The 11,851-nt window shown below is 40.1% G+C and overlaps 2 protein-coding genes across 4 annotated transcripts; both read left to right on the forward strand.

Annotated features, from left to right (window-relative positions):
• The first annotated feature begins 1,286 nt into the window (after positions 1 to 1,286).
• Positions 1,287 to 3,780, forward strand: cwc15 (CWC15 spliceosome associated protein homolog). 2 transcript variants are annotated; one of them, XM_051402146.1, is made up of 7 exons: positions 1,287 to 1,375; positions 2,184 to 2,328; positions 2,522 to 2,634; positions 2,768 to 2,868; positions 2,959 to 3,069; positions 3,200 to 3,336; positions 3,429 to 3,780. In XM_051402146.1, the coding sequence occupies exons 2-7, from the start codon at positions 2,198 to 2,200 to the stop codon at positions 3,556 to 3,558; spliced, it is 723 nt and encodes a 240-aa protein (XP_051258106.1). In that variant the 5' UTR covers positions 1,287 to 1,375; positions 2,184 to 2,197; the 3' UTR covers positions 3,559 to 3,780. The 2 variants fall into 2 exon arrangements, with proteins under 2 accessions (XP_051258106.1, XP_051258107.1); XM_051402147.1 differs by having other exon boundaries at positions 1,310 to 1,375; positions 2,187 to 2,328.
• Positions 3,781 to 4,936: 1,156 nt separating this feature from the next.
• Positions 4,937 to 11,311, forward strand: mtmr2 (myotubularin related protein 2). Of its 2 annotated transcripts, none has more exons than XM_051401134.1 (16): positions 4,937 to 5,196; positions 5,873 to 5,975; positions 6,070 to 6,093; positions 6,227 to 6,293; positions 6,439 to 6,533; positions 6,607 to 6,711; positions 6,898 to 7,002; positions 7,088 to 7,171; positions 7,558 to 7,707; positions 7,792 to 7,980; positions 8,085 to 8,270; positions 8,380 to 8,586; positions 8,696 to 8,788; positions 8,876 to 8,989; positions 9,125 to 9,301; positions 9,381 to 11,311. In XM_051401134.1, the coding sequence occupies exons 1-16, from the start codon at positions 5,117 to 5,119 to the stop codon at positions 9,543 to 9,545; spliced, it is 1,944 nt and encodes a 647-aa protein (XP_051257094.1). In that variant the 5' UTR covers positions 4,937 to 5,116; the 3' UTR covers positions 9,546 to 11,311. The 2 variants fall into 2 exon arrangements, with proteins under 2 accessions (XP_051257094.1, XP_051257095.1); XM_051401135.1 differs by having other exon boundaries at positions 6,230 to 6,293.
• Positions 11,312 to 11,851: the final 540 nt, after the last annotated feature.

The raw sequence follows: 11,851 nt of genomic DNA on the forward strand, positions 1-11,851 counted from the left end.
CTCTCTCTCTCTCTCTCTCTCTCTCTCTCTCTCTCTCTCTCACACACACACACACACACACACACACACACACACACACACACACACACACACAGGTGTATACATTATGAATAAGATCACATTAAACAAAGAGGTCACAGTATAGCTTGCAGGAAATCACAGTCACACTGTTAGCAGAGGTTCTGCACTGTGTCTTCACTTTTCTGGGCGTTTGTCTTCTTTGGGACCATTTGCACTTGACAAAGTAAAATAACACTTTTAGACAAATAAAATGTGAATGCTGTGCGGAATCCAGCAGAACCTCCTCTGTTGGTCTGCCTCTTTGAATTTCAGCCAACATCTTCAGTAAAAATTCTTTGTATTCCTACAGCACACGAAGGAAGTCGTCAAAGTGACATAACACATACAGTATGTACAGAACTGGCATGGTGTTAATGGATAGGTGTATTGTTCAATGAAAATTCTTGTAGAGAGCAAGAGGACACATTTGGAACAAATGCATTTTGTATCATTAAAATGAACGCCATATGTATTAAAGAGGGGAAAGAGGAAATAAAAAACTTTCTTTAAGTCTTTCAACAAAAATAATTGTATATTATATTATATATTATTTATAAAATATAAACATTAAATATTGCACAGTGTGTGCTTTGTTTTTTCATCAACTTTTCTTTTATGTTTGTTAATGTATCTTATGATTTATGTATCTTGTGTTCCTATAGGTGTGTGTTCTTTGTTTCACCTGGCTGAAAGATAAATTTGTCATTGGGGATATTTTTGGTTTGGCTGTGTGTATTTATGTATACTGCATCTGCATTGGATAGCATGCAAGATCATGTATTAGAAGTCATTCTGAAATGATGAACTGGACAACCAAAGTAACCTACTGTATATTTGACTAAATTAACAATGGCAAAAGACCATCTTTACACTCACATGGTGTGATTAATGGGAACCATCCACACACATAGGGACTGAAAATACCTCCTTGAACTGTAAGCAGGGGCATTAAGCAGTAACATTAAAGGCCGGTTGAGTTCTGATGCATCGTCTGATACTGCCTGCCCTCTACCTCCCTCACTACAACACTGCACATTATTATGAAGCCACTTCAGTTGTTCTCACTAGCAAAGATACCTATACCTATAAGACGTCTATATCCTGGTCACAAGAACGACCGGGAACAAAATTGCCAATTGAATAAATATAATTAGACAAATGTAAATAAAGTATAGCCTATTCATTCAGTGTGTAGATTTATAAGTGTTGTCTCATTTCCAAATGTTCTTGAATGCATCATCTCAACGCGCAGGTTTCTACCGGAAGTGACGACACACGTTTGATCGCGTCTTCTTCGTCGTGTGGTAGCAGCCTCGTAAGTGTTATTGCTTCAATATTCATTTATAAGAAAACCCATAACTTGAATTTTAGGTTAATTTCAATAAATATAACTTTGGGGGGTAAAAATTCGTTCGGCACACAAACAATGAAACAGCATTGTTTTCTGCTCGAGAGCGTTGTTAGACCACGTTAGCCTGCTAGCAACTTATTAGCTGTAGTGGCTAACTGGCTAACTTGTGTGTTATACTTTATAAATAATCAGAAAACCGTTTATTTGTCTAGTAATAGGATACGGTATATGTCTTACAAAGATATGATAGTGCTACCCTTTTTAAGTTGATGAGCCAAACGAGTATTGATAATGAGTATTGCTTGTTGCTGAATGTTTTTCTACATTATCAATTCTTGTTTGACGAATGAACAGATAGATTTTATTTCACCCCTCATTTCGGAAATCGGTGATTTCAATAGCATGATTTACCGTCCCAGTGTCTCAACTGTAGTGAAATAATTATAAATGTTGATGCTACTACATTACTTTACAACCATATCATCTGTAAATGATCTTCTCCTTCCCCTGGAGACAAGTTGTGCAGGGTAGATCTTTAGGTAGTGGCCCTCAGAGCCACTCTTGTGTTAAAACATGTACTTTAAAAGATACTGTTAGATTGAAAAGGGGGAAGGGGGGTTGCTGCTTCATCAGGTGTTGACTCGATATTTGTGTCTGAAGCTGCCTGTATTTTGCTTTCCCATCTTCAGCTCACAGGTTTTGGGGTGTACCGCTCTGAACATTACATTATGTTTTCAGTTAATGTTTATTCTCCTTTCATGTGTTGCCACAGCAGAGCCATCGAAGATGACTACAGCTGCAAGACCAACATTTGAGCCGGCAAGAGGAGGGAGGGGTAAAGGAGAAGGGGATTTGAGTGCCCTGTCCAAGCAGTACTCCAGTCGAGATCTTCCGGGTCACACAAAGATCAAGTACAGGTCAGCAAATCGTGCATGAATCCAGTACAGGGCTGAGTTCACTGCTCGCTGGGTGCTGCAGTTTGATATTTTCTGAACTGTTCCGAATGCATCCACTATCTGCTCATTCTGAGAGTGCTTATATCCTGGAAGCAAACTATATATATATATATATAATATAATATATATTTTTTTCCTCTTCAAATGTTCTCAGGCAACCTACCCAGGATGCCCCAGAGGAGGTGCGTGCCCGTGACTTCCGCAGGGAGCTGGAGGAGAGGGAGCGTGTAGCTGTACGGGACAAGACCAGAGAAAGGGGACCAAGAGGTTGGTTTTTCTGCAGATATTAGACTTGATGTTTATTTAAAATGCCTGTTGGGCTTAGGGACTCAAATATATACTATCTTAACCTTTACCCATGAAAACTACTTAAAATTCTTTATCGACTCTAATTTTCCAGAGCACACCACATCATCTTCATCTTCATCATCATCTTCAAAGAGGCCCAGACTGGATCAGATCCCAGCAGCCAACCTTGATGCTGACGACCCTCTCACTGATGTAAGTGCTTGCGCTGCAAGACTTAGTGGACACTTTGTGGTGATTAGCTCTCATTAAGCTCCCTCACCAGTGATGCATGGTTGTTTACAGGATGATGAGGATGAGGACTCTGAGGAAGACAGTGATGACGATGACACTGCAGCTCTTCTGGCAGAACTGGAGAAGATCAAGAAGGAGCGGGCTGAAGAGCAAGAACGCAAAGTAAAGTATCATTTCAGACGGACGTGATTGTACCTGCTGTCTGACACATAATGGGCTGACAGCACAGTCAGCAGTTTAAAACTTAGGTTATGTTTGTGTTTAGTGACTTTGCTTCTTTTTCCTTTCTTAGGAGCGGGAGCAAAAAGCGGAGGAGGAGAGAATTCGCATGGAAAATATCTTGAGTGGCAATCCGTTGATTAATTTGGCAGGACAACAACAGCAACAACAGATGAACCCGACTCCGAATACATTCAGGGTCAAGAGAAGGTATCACAAGCACACACCTTTATGCACAACATGAGTGTTTGAAGTTCTCTTCACTTTCCACTAATCATCAACACTTGTTTCTATCTTTCTAGGTGGGATGATGATGTTGTGTTCAAGAACTGCGCCAAAGGAGTGGACGAGGCACGGAAGGAGAAACGCTTTGTAAATGACACACTGCGCTCTGAGTTCCACAAGAAATTTATGGAGAAATATGTAAAGTAAAGGACTTTGTGTGTCTTAATTTTATTGTTTTTTTTTGTTTTTTTTTCTTCATTTCTCTGGTCTCCGCCTTCTTGTTGCCCTCTGTCTCATGAATGATAGTTGGCATTCAAATATGTCCTGTATTCAAATGCAATGGTATTTGTACAGTCAACACGTAAAATGTATATAAATGATTTAGTCAGTTGCATCCTTTGAATAAAGCTTGTGAAAAGTTGAATGAAATCGAGTATTTCTGTTGGCAGGTTTTATCATTAACTTCAATAAACAAAGACTTGTGTTTTAAATTCCCCACAGCAATGTCTCTGACAAAGATGGCTGTCATTGTGGAGATTTATTTTCCAAGAACCATTTTATCTCGTCTGGGTACTGAATTTATTCATGAGATTGAAAATTAATCAGTACTTTCTTCAGAATTGTTCCCTTTAATGTCATCTAAGGACTTTTGTCTAGAAGGAAACATCATGTTCAAAATATTAAGTGGACTGTCACAAATTCTAAAAACAGTCCTTGTATCTTCTGACACATTTGTGTGTATATACTCTCACCTGAAGTTCATTTACATGACACTGGAAAAATTGTTTTACATATCTTTCTTTTTTATTAGTATGGTAAACATTTATGGACTTCTTAGTGACCTCCCACCTTTAAACACTGGTAAAGCCTGTGACCTTCCACCTGGTAAAAAAAAAGAGATTCACTGCAATCTATGATCACAATCTTACCAAAACCCTTTGTTTCGTGCTTTGTTTTTATCAATGATCATGTGCTTTATACTTGTTTGTTTTGTAATTTGAAAGTGCATGAATATTATTTTTCCTGATTATAACACATGAGTTATTTGATTCAATAATATTCATCATCATTTTCTGACATTGTCTGAGGGAATTTGGTGCATTTCCCCACACGATTATTCAACATTCAACATGAATATGATTTAAAACAATCCAGTTGATGAAGATATTCTATATTCTTAAAATGAATACATGCTCACATTCAACCTTACATATTTGAATGTGAATAAAATAAGCACAGAGTGAAGCACAATATTAAACTTTATTGAGTCCTGCAGCAGGTAAACGAGTAGAACAACAATGACGTTAGATGTGGCATTTATGGGACACGGAATTTAGATACACAAAGTAATGTATGTGTATGTTTGATGTTTTCCTAAAAATAATTTGACGCATGAATGCATATAAAGCGTGTTTTTTACTTTTGAATTACTACCCACCAAAGCAATGTGTGTATCAACGATACACTGTATAATTAAAAGGCAGTTTGTTTCACAGTAAAGGGTAACTCACAGAAACGTACGAAGGGCAGTGAAGGCAGCATGCGACAAGCTTTGATATTTGAGGCAGCCGGCAGGGGGCGCCATGTCCGACAATCGCTCTCCGTGTGACAGGGATTGGGAGGCTGCTGGGAAAAGATGGCAGCTTCCTTTTGTGTGTGGGGATTTAGTGGACTCCGAGGGGGGATTTAAACACATTGTTCAGTGGATACACGGACCCTCCGTCGCTCACAGCCGACTGTCCCTCCTCACTTTGAGCAGGAGAACATGGAGAAGAGCGGCAGCATCGACAGTCTGGGCTCGAAGCGCTCCTCTTCTCGACAGCCAAGTGTTGATTCATTGTCCAGGTAGCTAAAACCCACCACAACACATCGCTTTTCTGTGAGCCAGCTAAAAGTTTTCAAACTAACACAGGGCTATATGTTTACTGAGTTAAGCTGACACGTCTAACCCTAATGCAGTTATTGTAACCCTTCAGAAGTGATTGTTGAACCAGTAATAATGTAATCTGCTATAATACGACCACATATGTTTGACAGTAAATTAGCATTTAATGGCTGTTCATTATCGGCTGATGTTTTTGTTGTTCATTTACATTGTGAGATGTAAGAGATTAAGCAAATGTCCCTCAGAAGAAATCAGAGCAATGTCATATATTCGCATAGTCAGTCCGACCAATAGCTACATTATCCACTGTGGTGTTGTTTTTGATCCATCAATTCAATCGTTTGGGCTACAATACATCAGAGAACTGTAAGAAATACTCCTTACTCCTGTTATTAAACAGATAAAAGCTGCAGATCTTAATATAAGACGAGCTGGAGCCAGATAAATCTTGGTTTTGTTGCTTTGTGAATGACTTTTAATTGATTATCAAAATTGCTGATAATTGATTGCCAGTTGACTAATAGATAATCAATAAAGCACTAGTCTGCATACTTACTAAGTCAGACAATCAGATGACAAATAGCTGCTGTTTCACCCTACTCAGAGTATTTCCTCTCATGGTTTATCTCTCCCCAGTACTTCCACCTCTCGCTCTGACCGCTCTGCCCAGGCCAAGCCGCCCTCTGCCATGTCCTCCGACTCTGTGTCCACCTCTACAGAGCTCTCCCCAGAGCTCAGGGTCAGTATCCTGCACCTAGTTCACTCAGTTAACTTCATTAAGTACTAATAATAATGACCGAAGCATGATCCTCCTCTTTTCTGCCCCCCTTTAGGTTAAGCCCAGAACTCTTGCCAAGGTATGCTATCTTATGAATTACATACTACTCACCCAGCATGTCTTGGAATAATGCTTTATTATGATTACCTTTTTAAATTTTATGGGTTCAGGCTGCTCCACATTCAAGTATAATTTGTATCTATTGTTTCCAGCAGGTGCTGAGAGATTCAGACAAAGAGGAACCACAGTTACTTCCAAATGAAACGGTCCAAGACATGGGTAGGTTCTCTCTCATAAATCTAATCATAACAGCTTGCCTGCATTACAATGCACAAAGAGTAGCCTATATTTTTCACATTAAAACAATATTGTTTGTAATACATTTGTCGCACATGGCTAAATCTTTTCTTGTTTTAATCCATAGCCCAAGATGTCACCTACTTCTGTCCTTTCATCGGAGCAATGAGGGGAACCGTGACCGTTACAAACTACAGGCTTTTCTTCAAATGCATGGACAGGGTAAGCTTAGTAAAGTAATGTAAATATTTCAAGGAATCATTTTGTTTTTGTTAATGTGTTGTTTGGTTTGTAGGAGCCAGCATTTGTGCTGGACCTGCCCCTCGGGGTGGTGAGTCGTGTGGAAAAGATTGGAAGTGCATCAACCCGTGGTGACGTGTCCTATGGGCTGGTTTGCAAAGTGAGTAAGATGTGGAAATGGTCTCTTATAACTTCACTTACTTTATTTGGCAGCCTATGAACAAGCTCCATATCCACAATAGCATACTGTTACTACATGTAGTGTTTTTACTGCTATGAAATTGTATTTATGTACCACTGTTGACCCCTGAATTTGACCGTGACCTGCGGCTCTGCCTCTGTGCAGGATATGCGTAATCTACGATTTGCACACAAGCAAATGGAGGACACACTCAGGAAGTCCATTTTCGAAGTGCTGATGAAATTTGCGTTTCCTGTTTCCAACGGACTGGTGAGTGATTCTCGGCCACACTGTCTGGGACACTGAAGGTCTGCACTGACCACTGACTGATGAATGTCTCTCCCACTCTGTACAGCAAATCTTTGCCTTTGAATACGGGCAAGTGTTTCCTGAGAACGGGTGGAAGGTGTACGACGCTGTCTCGGAATACAAAAGACAGGTATTTGAAAATGACACCGTCCGACTGCCTCCAGTCAAAAATATGTTTTTTTTTTTTTTTACCTACAGCTGAATGTTTGAGCCTCACTGTGCAGAGTTTGACACTAGAAAGATGTTTTCACATTCTTCTGCTGAAACTGGAAAGTTTCATTACCCCTAGTAGTAGGTTTGGAAGTCAATCCCTAAATTTGCATATTCAGAGATTCTGGAATTTTTAATGACATAGAAGGAGTAGATGCCTTTTCAAAGATTTTAATATTTTTTTGCAGGGAAAAACATTTAAGACACACATTATTGTTCCAAGCAGACTATTTGTATATATGTCTTAATATGGAGGGGATCTTTAAAGGAAGCTTATTACATTGGTTGCTTGTGTGTTTTTGGAAGGGTATACCCAACGAAAGCTGGAGGATAACAAAAGTAAACGATCACTATGAGGTTTGTGACACCTACCCGTCAACTCTGGTGGTGCCTGTCAACATACCGGAGGAAGAGCTGAAGAGAGTGGCTGCCTTCCGAGCAAAGGGAAGGATACCTGTGAGTCTGAATCCAGTGTTCCTCTCCTGTGCAGCTGTATTATTGGATTGTCTGTGGTAATATTCTGTTATTCTCTATGTGTAGGTGTTGTCATGGATCCATCCAGAGAGCCAGGCGACAGTGACGCGCTGCAGTCAGCCCATGGTTGGGGTAAATGGGAAGCGCAGCAAAGAGGATGAGAAATACCTCCAGGCGATCATGGATGCTAATGCTCAGTCCCATAAACTCTTCATTTTTGATGCCAGACCCAGTGTCAATGCCGCTGCCAACAAGGTTCAGCAGATTTTTTAAAAAGGAAAACTTAATATAGTATTTATTTATCTTACTACTCACCTTCACCTTCACTCACCACATCTCCACTCTTTTTTTTTCCTCAGATGAAAGGGGGCGGTTATGAAAGTGAGGACGCGTATCAAAATGCTGAGCTAGTGTTCTTGGATATTCACAATATCCACGTGATGAGAGAGTCGCTCCGCAAGCTGAAGGACGTGGTCTACCCCAACATTGAGGACTCCCACTGGCTCTCTAATCTTGAGTCCACTCATTGGCTTGAGCACATCAAGGTGAGCGTGATGTTGCATCCCTGTGATTGCAAACGATGAATGACGAATGAGGTAAAAGACCGTGTGTGTGTGTGTGTGTGTGTGTGTGTGTGTGTGTGTGTGTGTGTAGCTGATCCTGGCAGCAGCACTGCGGATCGCAGACAAAGTGGAGTCTGGGAAAACGTCGGTGGTGGTGCACTGCAGCGATGGTTGGGACCGAACAGGCCAGCTCACCTCTTTGGCCATGCTCATGCTGGACGGTTACTACCGCACCATCCGCGGCTTTGAGGTGCTGCTTGAGAAAGAGTGGCTGAGCTTCGGTCACCGCTTCCAGTTGGTAAACAAACTTTCATACACTTTTAATGTTTTTAGGAACCACGTAAGGTGTGGTGGCCCTGTCCAGTTACATCACTGACCGTCCCCTCTTCTTTGGTTGTTTCTTAAAGCGTATCGGACACGGTGATAAGAACCACACGGATGCAGACCGCTCACCTGTTTTCATTCAGTTCATTGACTGCGTCTGGCAGTTGACTCGCCAGGTAAGCAATAAGTGAGGCTGCTAATGTGGAAAGATTCTTCAGGATAACACTGTCTTACAAGGACACTAATGAAGCTTATTATTTAAGTTCCCTGCAGCTTTTGAGTTTAACGAATACTTCCTGGTCACCATCCTGGACCACCTGTACAGCTGCCTGTTTGGGACGTTCTTGTGCAACAGCGAACAACAGAGGTTGAAAGAAGTAAGTCACGATTGCAGTTGTTGCAAAATGAGAAATAGTGAAATACTGGAGAGAGCAGGGTGTAGAAAGTCTGTAGTAATATGGAGATTTGTTGTGCATTTAGTGTCATGACAACCATACCTTCTTATTTTACAGGAAATTCCCAAGAGGACAGTGTCGTTGTGGTCTTACATAAACAGCCAGCTGGAGGAGTTTACCAATCCTCTGTATGTGAACTATTCCAACCATGTGCTGTTCCCTGTAGTCAGCTTACGTCACCTGGAGCTTTGGGTTGGCTACTACATCCGCTGGAACCCTCGTATGAGACCTCAGGTATGTTAAAGAGCCTCATTGTTGTCAAAGGAAACTGTTTGAATTTGTGCTTTACACACTGGCTTTTTGTTTTGTTTAGGAACCTGTCCATCAGCGCTACAAGGAGCTGCTGGCGAAGCGCGCTGAGCTGCAGAAGAGAGTTGACGAGTTGCAGCGAGAGGTGACCAATCGCTCGGCCTCCTCTTCCTCCGAACGGGCGGGCTCCCCGACGCGCTCCATCACTCCAGTGCAGACCTTCGTTTGACAAAACTCGACCCTCGTGGCGTTCGCGGAAACTGAATCCTACCTGTGAGAAGGTGCCATACATTAGTAATCAGTTGGCCACATGAAGGACCTGTGCGCCAAACTGCCTGTTTGGGTGACACATTGTGTTAATACACTACCACCAAAAGTCTGAGTAAGCAGATTACTGTAGAGTCTGCTTGCAACTGAAGCATGTCTGTCTCAGACTGCTTCGCTACAGCCATATTGTACTCCATGGTTGAGGGGGCATAGTGAGTACCGTTTAGCATATCGACATACCTACAATCAGTGTTGAACGTTTTTGAAATACACTAAAATGTCACACGGGTAAAATATATATGCCTTATACACTTCATAGGAACACTCATTTTATTCCTCTACACTGCAAATGTTTGCTTAGATATTGATATGAAAGCAATACAGCTGAAGCAATTTTGAAGATGTACATTGCTTTTGAGCTCAAACCTGTAGTACTAAAACCAACTAAATGGCTCTGGAGTTGTTAAATATTCAGAAATGTAGCTAAAGGGCTGTTAGCTTCTTCTAATAGTGACAAAAAATTGTCATAGAGTGCATTAAAAGACAGTTAGCGGGTTGTCTTCAGAAGTCAGTGCTTTTAGATTGTTGTGACCAAATATCAGTTGTTTTTTTTATGAATACATAATGTGTCATGTATAGCATTCCTCTCATTGAGTGAGTACAGTTTTGTAAGTTTCATTTTTCTTACTAGTTAACATTATTTATTATACTTTTTAGTCCTTGTATTTATGGCTCACAAACACACTTTTGTCTCATGTCAGTAGAGATCCCATGCATTAATTAATAAGCCACACAGAATATGCAATAGTTCATTTGTCCCCGTTAATAATGATTTACTCAAAATGTTTGTGTGTGAACATTTCTACAGACGCTTTTCAAAGCTAATATCGGCTAATATTCTTTTTATAGGCACCAGAATGTGTGACAACTAATAATTAGCTTTTTAGTTTTAATGAATCTGAATGAATATCTGTGCCTTGCTCTGAATGACTGACTGGGAGAATAACAAAAGAAAAGTTTGCACAGTCTTTAAATGCCATGGATAAACAGTTAATACAGTGTTAGTAAGCCTTTCTTCTGCAATAAACACAGGACTCAAGTTCAAGGAGTCAGTACGGTTTGTCACATTAAGGTGGGGCGATCACAGCACCCTCCAGTCTATTTCTTAATTTTAGCAATTAGGGTTTCAAACGGTAGCAGAACCTCAGTGACATTAGCATTAATCGTCTGTAATTATGAATATGGTCTTGCCATAGTATATGAGGAAAAAAAGAGTGCCTTTTAGTGTAAATGAAGAAATATTAAAGTGATTTAAAAGTCTGGAATTTACAGTGTGACTGTGCTGGAGAGTAATATTAGACTGCAATGGCTCTGAAAATATTAGCACAGTCATATTCAAGCTGTTTAAGTCTCCTACATAAATATTAGATGACAAGCCTAAAATTGGCTGTAAGGCATCCTTTACTCATTAACAGACTTATTATTCCCTTGACTTTTGTTTTCAATTTTTTGCCTACTTAAAATTTATTTGCATTGCCACTTATATTGAATTACTCTCTAGTTAAAAATGTACAGCTATTAAAGTGTGACTATATTTGCACACAGTCAAAGTGACGCTGCGATGCTGTGTGCACTTCATTGCTTCAGAACAGAACAGAGCAATGTCAGACTGTACTGTCCAATGTCAAAATGTATAAATATGTTCAATTAATAAAAGTTCTGATGCTATGTTGCCAACTTATTGTTAACTATACAGTTAACTACTGTATTGTTAACTCATTGTGTGGGTGTGTATGGCAACCGTTTAAATGACAAGAAATGTAAGTATAGAAATGTGTTTTGAAACAGTGTCACCATTCTATACTTCATCCACCTAGACTAGGGATAAATTATAACTGTATTATAACTGTAAACAGCCTGCCCAGTACATTTGTGGTGCCAATGTTTATGTTATAGGTTGTGTAAAAAATCTGATATATCATTATCGGATTTTTTAAACTCTCCATATTGGTATCAGCCTCAAACATCGGCCGGGCAATAGTTGACAGATGCTATAATACAGGGACTAATTGGCATCAGTAAGGTCTGTAAACACAGATTTAAAATTTAAGATTGATAGTTTATGATCAGTTGAGAAACACATCAAATGCTGATGTTCATGTATGCATGTGATTTGAAGTTTAAACAAACTGATTCCCCCATCAGTCGGTTATAATAGTATGTATATAATGGGCCATTCAATAACCTGATTCTGAAAATGGTGACTGA

Source organism: Dicentrarchus labrax, unplaced genomic scaffold (genome assembly GCF_905237075.1).
Source record: "Dicentrarchus labrax unplaced genomic scaffold, dlabrax2021, whole genome shotgun sequence".
Classification (NCBI taxonomy): Eukaryota; Metazoa; Chordata; class Actinopteri; family Moronidae; genus Dicentrarchus; species Dicentrarchus labrax.

Coding starts and splice junctions, on each gene's coding strand:
- cwc15 (XM_051402146.1), top strand. CDS start 2,198: ATGACTACAGCTGCAAGACCAACATTTGAGCCGGCAAGAGGAGGGAGG. Junction 2,329..2,521: donor CACACAAAGATCAAGTACAG/GTCAGCAAATCG, acceptor AAATGTTCTCAG/GCAACCTACCCAGGATGCCC. Junction 2,635..2,767: donor CAGAGAAAGGGGACCAAGAG/GTTGGTTTTTCT, acceptor CTAATTTTCCAG/AGCACACCACATCATCTTCA.
- mtmr2 (XM_051401134.1), top strand. CDS start 5,117: ATGGAGAAGAGCGGCAGCATCGACAGTCTGGGCTCGAAGCGCTCCTCT. Junction 8,587..8,695: donor TCGGTCACCGCTTCCAGTTG/GTAAACAAACTT, acceptor TGTTTCTTAAAG/CGTATCGGACACGGTGATAA. Junction 8,990..9,124: donor AACAACAGAGGTTGAAAGAA/GTAAGTCACGAT, acceptor CTTATTTTACAG/GAAATTCCCAAGAGGACAGT.